This window comes from Mycteria americana, chromosome 3, assembly GCF_035582795.1.
Source record: "Mycteria americana isolate JAX WOST 10 ecotype Jacksonville Zoo and Gardens chromosome 3, USCA_MyAme_1.0, whole genome shotgun sequence".
Lineage (NCBI taxonomy): Eukaryota > Metazoa > Chordata > Aves > Ciconiiformes > Ciconiidae > Mycteria > Mycteria americana.
The window spans coordinates 1472579-1480647 of record NC_134367.1 but is presented as its reverse complement, the minus strand read 5'-3'; the positions used below and the strand labels follow the sequence as shown (position 1 = coordinate 1480647).

General features: G+C 68.6%; 1 protein-coding gene across 5 annotated transcripts; it reads right to left on the bottom strand.

Annotated features, from left to right (window-relative positions):
- Window positions 1-2308: 2308 nt before the first annotated feature.
- On the bottom strand, window positions 2309-7830 carry SCARA3 (scavenger receptor class A member 3). 5 transcript variants are annotated; one of them, XM_075497597.1, is made up of 6 exons: window positions 7450-7830; window positions 6168-6227; window positions 5982-6101; window positions 5344-5442; window positions 3856-4899; window positions 2309-3133 (listed from the first exon to the last, which is right to left on the bottom strand). In XM_075497597.1, the coding sequence occupies exons 1-6, from the start codon at window positions 7454-7456 to the stop codon at window positions 2694-2696; spliced, it is 1770 nt and encodes a 589-aa protein (XP_075353712.1). In that variant the 5' UTR covers window positions 7457-7830; the 3' UTR covers window positions 2309-2693. The 5 variants fall into 5 exon arrangements, with proteins under 5 accessions (XP_075353712.1, XP_075353713.1, XP_075353710.1 ...); XM_075497598.1 differs by having other exon boundaries at window positions 7694-7818; XM_075497595.1 differs by having other exon boundaries at window positions 5982-6227.
- Between the last annotated feature and the right edge of the window lie 239 nt (window positions 7831-8069).

Sequence of the window (8069 nt, the reverse complement as noted above, 5' to 3'; positions counted from 1 at the left end):
GTGTTCCCGGCACCCTGTGTGCGGCTGTCCGTGGGCTGCCTGTCCCCAGGCACCCTGTGCGTCGCTGCCACGGGGCCACGTGTCCCCAGGCACCCTGCGCATTGCTGCCTGTGGGCTGCCAGTCCCCAAGCACCCTGTGCATTGCTGCCATGGGGCCACGTGTCCCCAAGCACCCTGTGCATCACTGCCATAGGGCCACATGTCCCCAAGCACCCTGTGCGTGGCTGCCATGGGGCCACGTGTCCCCAAGCACCCTGCACATGGCTGCCTGTGGGCTGTGTGTCCCCAGCACCCTGCGCATCGATGTCCACGGGACTGTGTCCCCCCAGGCACCCTGTGCACGGCTGCCCATGGGGGCCGCGTGTCCCCAGCACCCTGTGCGTCGGGACCCCCCGTGCCAGGAGGTGCTGTGTCCACGCCGTCCTTCCACGACGGGGAAGGACAGGGATGGCGAGAGGCCGTGCAGCCCCGGCCGCCCCGCTCCCCTCCGTGCCCACCCCACCGGCCGGCAGCCGCCAAGAATAACCCCCTCGCCGGCGAGCGCTCCCAGCTGCCGTCAGCACTTCCCACCCGGCCCTTCCCCGCATCCATTCTTCGTTTATTTATTAATCCTTTTGCTCCCAGCTCTGAAATCCTATCGCCCACCCTCGCCACTGCCTGGAAAGCACAGCTCTGGCCGGTGCCGGGTGGGAAAACCCTGCCCTTGCACATTTTTCGCAGGCCCAAGGGAGGAGGCGGCTGCCCATCGGCAAACACTGGCACAGCCGCTGCCCAATGTTGTGCTAAGGCTGCTCCCCGGCCAGATGTGCTCCGGCTTTCCGCAGACGCAGGACTTTGGGAAGGGGTGAGACGGTCGGGGTGGGGGTTACGGCATGGCCAGGTTCTACCTAGTTAGGGGAAACCGAGGCACAGAGCGGTGACGGGTACGGCCGAGGCTCCGGCACCCGGCTGCGTGCCGGCGGCGGAGGTAGCTGCACCCGGTTCGTTAAGGTCCTGCGTTTGTGCTGGGTGCTGCGGGTCGGCGTGGCGGAGGCGGCACCCGCTGCTGGCACCCGCAGCCCAGCCGTGTGCCCGCGGCACCCTCCCCGCCGGCCCTCGTGGCCGCGTCCTTGCCGCAGGCGTGGGTGATGATCGCGCGAGGACTCGCCACGGTGCCAAGGGCCCGGGACGCCGGGATGGGCTGGCACGGGGCAGGTTTGCAGGGTGCCCGTGTGGCCCCCCAGCACCGGGCGGGTTTGCATCCCGTCCCTTGTCATCGGCTTGGAACTGGGGTACCCCCCCAGCAGTCCCCCCCGGGGGGGGGCTCAGGGCTTTCTCCTGAGCAGTACAAACCCAGCCGCTGCCCGGGGGCCTGTCAGCCTGTGCCCCATCCGTGTAACGAGTTGTCAGGTCTCTGCTCCCCCCCCACCACCCCCTGCTCAGAGCTCCCCCCCACCCCGTGCTGCCTCTCCAGCCACAAATCAGGGCCGGGGCCGTGCTGGCCCATGTTAATAACCAGCCCCGGGCGGTTTCTGCGATGAAAACAGGAAACTGCTTTGCCAACAGCAATAAACTGCCCGGCCGGCCGGATCCTGCGCCCCGGGCAGGGCCGGCTGGGCAGGGCACGGGGTTCCCCGAGCTGGGGCACCCGGCGGATGGCGGGGCCGGGGCCGGTGGGGCTGGCCTGGCTGCTGTCCCCAGCGCCATGATGCTCGTGGTACCACGGCCCTGGCTCGGGTGCCTGCGCTGGTGGGGTTCCCCCCACGGCCGGGCCTCAGGGACCCCGGGTTTGGCTCGCGGAGGAGGTGACACCATTCCCTTCGACCCCCGGTGGCCCGTCTCGCCGGGCAGCCCGGTTTGGGAAACTGAGGCACGGAGCGGAGCAGCAATGCACCTTCCCGGCGGCAGTGGGGGTCCCGGCTGCGACACCCCCCCCCCCCCCCCTCCCCAGCAGGGTCTCCCCAGGGCAGCGTGGGGGGGCTGCGGTTTGGGAGAGAGCCGAGAGCCCCCGTTTCTCACTGCCAAGGGCCCGGGGGGCCCGTGGGGGTCCCTGCCGGGGGGAGCGCGGCTGTGGTCAGGGGCACATCTACGGGCACCCTCTGCGCGCGTCGCCTACACGTGCGTGCGTGTGCGTGCATGTCCTTCGCACGCGCGCTCCCCCCTGCGCACCCGTGCACGCTCGCTCTTGCTCGCTGCCCCGTGCACGCGCGGGTGCAACACGCTTTCCCCCACCGCTTGCACCCCACCGCCAGCAGCAGTCCGGCCGTGGGTGCTCCCCCTCTGCACCCCCGTCCCCCCGCCCCGGTGTCCCCGACGCGGGAGCCGCTCGTCCCCATACAGCTTTATTGTGCCGGGAGTACATCGGGGACGCGGCGCGGCGTTCGGAGGGGGGACGCGGAGGCGGCCAGGGAGGGGGGAAAGGGCACAAACCAGCTGCACCCCGTCCTGCGGGGACCCCCGCCCCGGGGCTGGGGATGGCCGAGCCCAGAGCCCGGAGCCGGCAGCGTCCCTGAGAGCCGGGGACCAGCCTCGGGCCCTCGCGCCGGGGGGGCCGGGACCCCTCTGCCCCCCCCCCTCCGTCCTGCGAGGCTCTGCCTCACACCCCTGCGGGGGATGCTCTGGGGGTCCGGGGGGAGGTGGGGGGCGGCGGCGGGGACCCCCCTGTCCCCATGCCGGCTCCGTTGCCGCCGTGCCCTGGCTGGCAGCAGGCTGGGTTACTGTCCTGGGGGGCCGGGGGGCCCCGGCAGCCCCGGGGGGCCTCGCAAACCGGGGTCTCCCTTGGGCCCCATTGGGCCGGCCTGGCCCACGGCCCCGGGGGTCCCGGGGAGCCCCGGTTTGCCCTGCAAGCCGGGGGGTCCCGCTGGCCCCGGCACCCCAGCCGGCCCCGGGGGGCCGGCGTCTCCCTTGGGTCCCCCCTGCCCCCGGGAGCCGGATTGCCCGAAGCTGCCCTTGGCACCTTTGAGGCCGGGGAAGCCTTTCAAGCCCAGGGGACCCCTTTCGCCCTGGGGACCAGGGGCTCCTGGGGGGCCGGGGGGTCCCTGGGGGCCCGGCGAGCCCAGGCTGCCCACGTCGCCCTTTTCTCCTTGGCTTCCTGGGGGGCCCTTGACGCCCACGTCGCCCTTGATGCCGCGGGGGCCCGGGAGACCCGGCACACCTGGGGGGAGAGGAGGGGGTGAATAGGAAGAAGGGAGGGGGGGCAGCACCCCGAAGCGGGGAGAGAGGGAGATGCCCAGAGGTTTCGGGATCCCCCAGCCCTGCAGCCCTCGCTAAGACCGGGATCAGCTGAGCCTGGCTCCCCAAGCCCTGCGGCCCTTGCTCCGGGCTCCGAGGGCAATTGGCATTGGGGGGCCACCATATGGTGCCATGGGGGGCCACCATAGGGTTCCCCCGAAAACCAGATCCAAACGGCCCAGGCTCGCTGACTAGGGCAGCCCCGTAACGATGCAGATGTGGTTGCCATATGGCTCCAGGCTGGGTGGTCCACGGCGGAGCGGGAAGCTGCCGGGGCGCCCGTGGGCTCCGTGGGGCAGGGACAGCCCCGCTGCTCCCCTGGGTGGATGGGGATGTCCCCAGGCCACCCGAGCCACCGGGGAAAGCTTTGGGTACCCTCATCCAGGGGCAGCCGTGCCCTCTCCACGCAGCTCCATCCCCGGGACACCTCTGCATCCCTGGGCAAGCGTCTGGGTGCCTTTGCGTGCATCCCAACACCGCCTTGACCTCAGCAACGGTGGTTTGGGGTCCTCCATGGTGCAAGGATGCTCCCAAGGAGCCCAGATCTCAGCATGCTCAGCCAACGGAAGTAACAGCCCCCAAAATTACTGGCCCCAACCCGTCCCCGGGCAGGGCTTAGGCTGTGCCCACCGGGATGCACCTCACCTCGTAAGATGGTGATGTTTTTCAGCATCTCCCCATGCCGGACGTCCACTACCTTCATCTCCTCCATGACCATGGACAGGTTGCGGATGTCAAAGTCCAGCCGCGCGCTGAGCAGGCTGTAACGCTCCCGCAGCAGGTCCGTGGTGCCCTGGACCAGGCTGAGGGACTTGTTCAGGTAGTAGAGCTCCTCGGCGTGGGTGTGGAAGCCCAGGGTGCAGGAGAGCCGCACGTCATCCAGGTAGCGCAGCATGCTGTGGACGTGGCTGTCGGTGGCGTTGATGTTGGCGAAGATGGTGCTGATCTCGATCTCGTGGGAGGTCATGCGACCTTCCAGGGTCTCAAAGCGCTCGGCCGTGCGGTTCTGCGTGTACCTGTTGTGGTAGCGCAAGTCGTTCATGTTCTCCTCGTGGTCATCCAGGAAGGAGGAGATGTTGTCCAGCTGCAGCTGCAGCCCCATCACCTGCAGCACCAGGTCATGCATGCTCTCCGAGTTCTGGCCGACCTGCCGAGCTGCCACGCCAACGCTGCCTTGGATGCTCTTCACCAGCTCGCTGGTCTTGGAGGAGGTGGCCCGCAGCCCGCTGAAGAGGCGGGTGTAGTTCTGCCACTCGGTGATGATCTTCTGCAGCGTCAGCATCTCCTCGTCCGTCTTCCTCTGAATGACCTGGATCCAGTCGGAGGTTTGCCCCAGGGTGAAGTTCATCTGCTGCATGGCTGCTCGGACATCGTAGCGCTCCTGGGCCAAGCCCTTGAGAGAGTTGTCTAGCTGGGAGGTGACCACCTGCCAGCCCCCAACCAGGGCCAGGAACTGCCCCAAGCTTTCATTGACCTGCCGGATGGAGAAGGAGCAGTTGTCCACCTCGCTGGTGATCTTGTTGCTGGTGGACGAGAGCTGGTCATGGGTCTGGGAGGTCCGGTCGAGCAGGATTTCTTGAACCAAAAGCATCTTCTGGATCTCCTCCAGCTCGCCCTGCAGCTTGGTGATCTCCTGGCCCAGCTGTCCCGTCTCGTGGCACAGGGAGCAGTTCCCCGAGGTCTTCTCATCTGAACGAAGGGAAGAGGGGTCTGTTACCCCACCCCATCCCTCACTGGGCCTGGAGACCCTCCCACTGAGGACCAGAGCGGAGGAAGGACCTTCACCATGGTCCATCCCTGCAGATCCTGGAGATGGGCACCACAAAGCCATGGCTGGGACAACCCTGATGCCACCAGCCTGCACCAGCTCCCACCCTCATCCTGCTCCTGCCACCTTGCCTGCAGCAAGGTCCCCAAAAAGCCCAGCACCACCCTTGGGGTCATACACTCATCCCTCCCCAAAATCCTGGGAGATAAGTGGGGTTTTGGCTCTGAGGGAGCTCCAGGACCTGAAAAGTGGAGATGCTTCAGCCCCTGGCTGGCAGCACCGAGCAGCTGAGGTCCTCTCAGCTGGAGGGACGCGCCGTGCCAAAGCCTGGAGAAGACCTCCAGGCCCAGGTGCAAGCCACTCACCCAACCCCTGGAGATCCTCCTGGATGGATACGATCTTCTTCTCGTAATAAGTTTGGGCTGAGCTGATGTCATTGGAGATGGAGTTGACTTTCTTGAACACTGCGGAGGAAAGGTGGGGGGGGGTCAGGGGAAGAGGGCAGGCGCTGGGACGTGATCGTCCTCCACGCCTTTCCTCTGGGCTCCTTCCCTGGCGAGGAGGGTGGCCAGGGCTTGCAGAGTCAGGCTGGGTGGCTGGTGGGTGCTGGCTCCACGGGGTGGGTGTCCCAAGGGGCTTTTGGGTTCAGGGCTTGGCTAAGGTCTACAGAGCATCTCCAGGGATCCAGCCTCGGGGAGCACGCCGTCCCTCCCCTCAGCCTGGGAGGCTGTCTCTTGCCCGTGAAGGTGATGGGGTGGCAACCTCTGGGCTCCGGGGTGGTTGCTGAGGTCCCCACGGGGTTAAAGCCATCCCCCGGCGAGGTGGCATCACGCACAGGGTCCCGCATGCCTCCCAGGAACAGGTCGGGGCAAGCTGGATGCTCCTCTCCATGCCTGGGTGCTGAAGGTGCTTTGGGGGACCCCCGGTATCCCCGAGGGGCCGCCCCGAGGAGGGCAGGGGGGGGAAGGCAGGAGCCGGACCTCCCAACCCCGCCCGTGCTCACCCAAGGCAGCCAGCACGGTCACGGCCACGATGAGGAGGATGGAGAAGACGTAGAGGACTTTGACGGCCGTCTGGAGGGAGAGGTTCTTCTGGCACCGGCTGCAGCCGGTCCGTGTCCTGCCTGAGCGCAGAGAGGAAAGGATCAGGCCCTGCCGCAGCCCCTGCCCACCCCGGGGGATGTCCTTACCGCTCAGTCGGTAGCTGAAGGTCGGCATCTCCTCTTCCTCTCCTCCCACCGGCTCGTCTTCTGAAAGCCAACACAGGAGGCACCTGAGCTGCCTGCACTCTCCCGCTCCCGGCCCCGAGGATGCCGGCGCTCCCCGGGGACGCCTGCGGAGCCTCGCCGTAACCCGGTGTCCCCGGCGAAAAGCTGGGAAGCCACATAGGAGCCATCGCTGCCACCCTCAGCTGGCCACAGCCCGGTGGCACCAGCCGGTGGGGACACGTCCCCGCTCCACCACCTGCTTCTGCGGGACTCGGCCGGGACCTTTGCACTCCCAGGCCGTAAATTTGGGGAAATTCGCTTGAATCGGGCCAACAAGCGGGTGATGGAGAAGCCGACGGCTCCTGGCTCCCAGCCCCGAGGGGCTTCGTGGCTTCCCAGCCCCTTCTTGCAAAAACCAGGGGAGCAAAGCAAGACCCAGCCGGCACCCAGCTGGGACCCCCGGCGCGGCGGGGGGCGAGTTGGGGTGCTCCGCAGGGTGGGAAACACCACGGGCTGGATCCCGCCCACGGCTGCGGCACAGGGGATGCGCTGTACCCGAACCCAAAGGTGCCTTGGGGCAGGGGGACGGTGCCTCCCTCCCTGGCTCCCCAAAACTCCCTGGGAGCTGTGCCGTGCCCGAGAGCCCCCCGCAGCCCCCCGCCAGCCCGGCCACCCCCTGCCCGGGGCCTCCCCGACCTCCTTGCTGGCAGAAGGAGGGTTTCCAGCCGGGGGTGCCGCAGGGGGGCTGCAGGCACAGCCGGAGTGACCGCGGCACCGGCATCCCCTGCTTTATACAGCCCGGCCTCCCCCACGCAAAGGCGGGTGGGAGGCAGAAGGGGGGGGGGGGGGCTCGCTGGGCTGGGGGCAGCGGCGATCCCCTCCGTCCTCCCTGGCACGGCCCTTCGCTTCTTGGCTGCCCCAAATGGTGCTTTTCTGCCCCGTGGAGTCAACAAGTGATGGGCTCCGAGCAAGCGGGGGGAAGCACTGCTGCTGGAACCCCCCTCCCCAGCCCCTCTTGCCCCCCACACCGGTGCGGGGGGTCCCTGGCCGTGCCTGACGCCGGCTCAGCCCCCAGCCGTGGGGAGATGCTGCCCATGGGGAGCAGGGATGCGGTGGGATTCGGGGGGCGCGTCCACCCGGTGCTGGCTGCCCCCCAGCTCCCATACCCGCTCCGGCGCGGCCGTACCCTCCTGTCCCCCGTGCCACCGGCCCCGCTCCTCTCCCCACGGCTCCAACCCCCCCCCCGGGGTTGCCCCCCACTCACCTCTCATAGCCCCCGAGCTGGGGGGCGGTGGGTGCAATCCTGCACCGACCCAGGCCTCACCGCCCCGGTTCCCGCATCCGCCCCGGCACGTCTCTTCCCGGCGAGCGTCAGCGAGCGGCCAGCATGGCCGGGGCTGCTTCCCCCCCCCCCCCCCCCCCCCCGCTGGCCCCCCGCTCCCAAAACTTCCCGGGGAGCCTTCAAAAGCAACCACGGTGGTGGAGCATCCCCACGGCCGCCCGCTCACCCATGGCCTCTGCCCACACAGGACGGGGACGGGTGACGGGTGACGGCAGAGCCCCGGCCGGGCTGGACGCCAGCCACCGAAAGGCGAGGCGTTGGGATATGTGCTGGAGAAGAAAGGCTGGTCCTGCGCCCGCCCTCCTTCCCTCCAGCCCTAATGACTAACAAATGTCCCACCCGCACCGTGCCGTGCCATGCTGTGCCGTGCTGTGCCGTGCTGGCCTCGCTCGGCCGTGTTTGGGGGGGCCTGGGGTCTGGGGAAGGGGGTCCTGGTCTGGGAAAGGGGGTCCCGGGAGTCTGGCTCAGGGAGATGGGGGGCTGGAGCCAGGATGGGAGGTTTGGGGTTTGGGCACATGCACCTGGGTCAGGGATATGGGGAG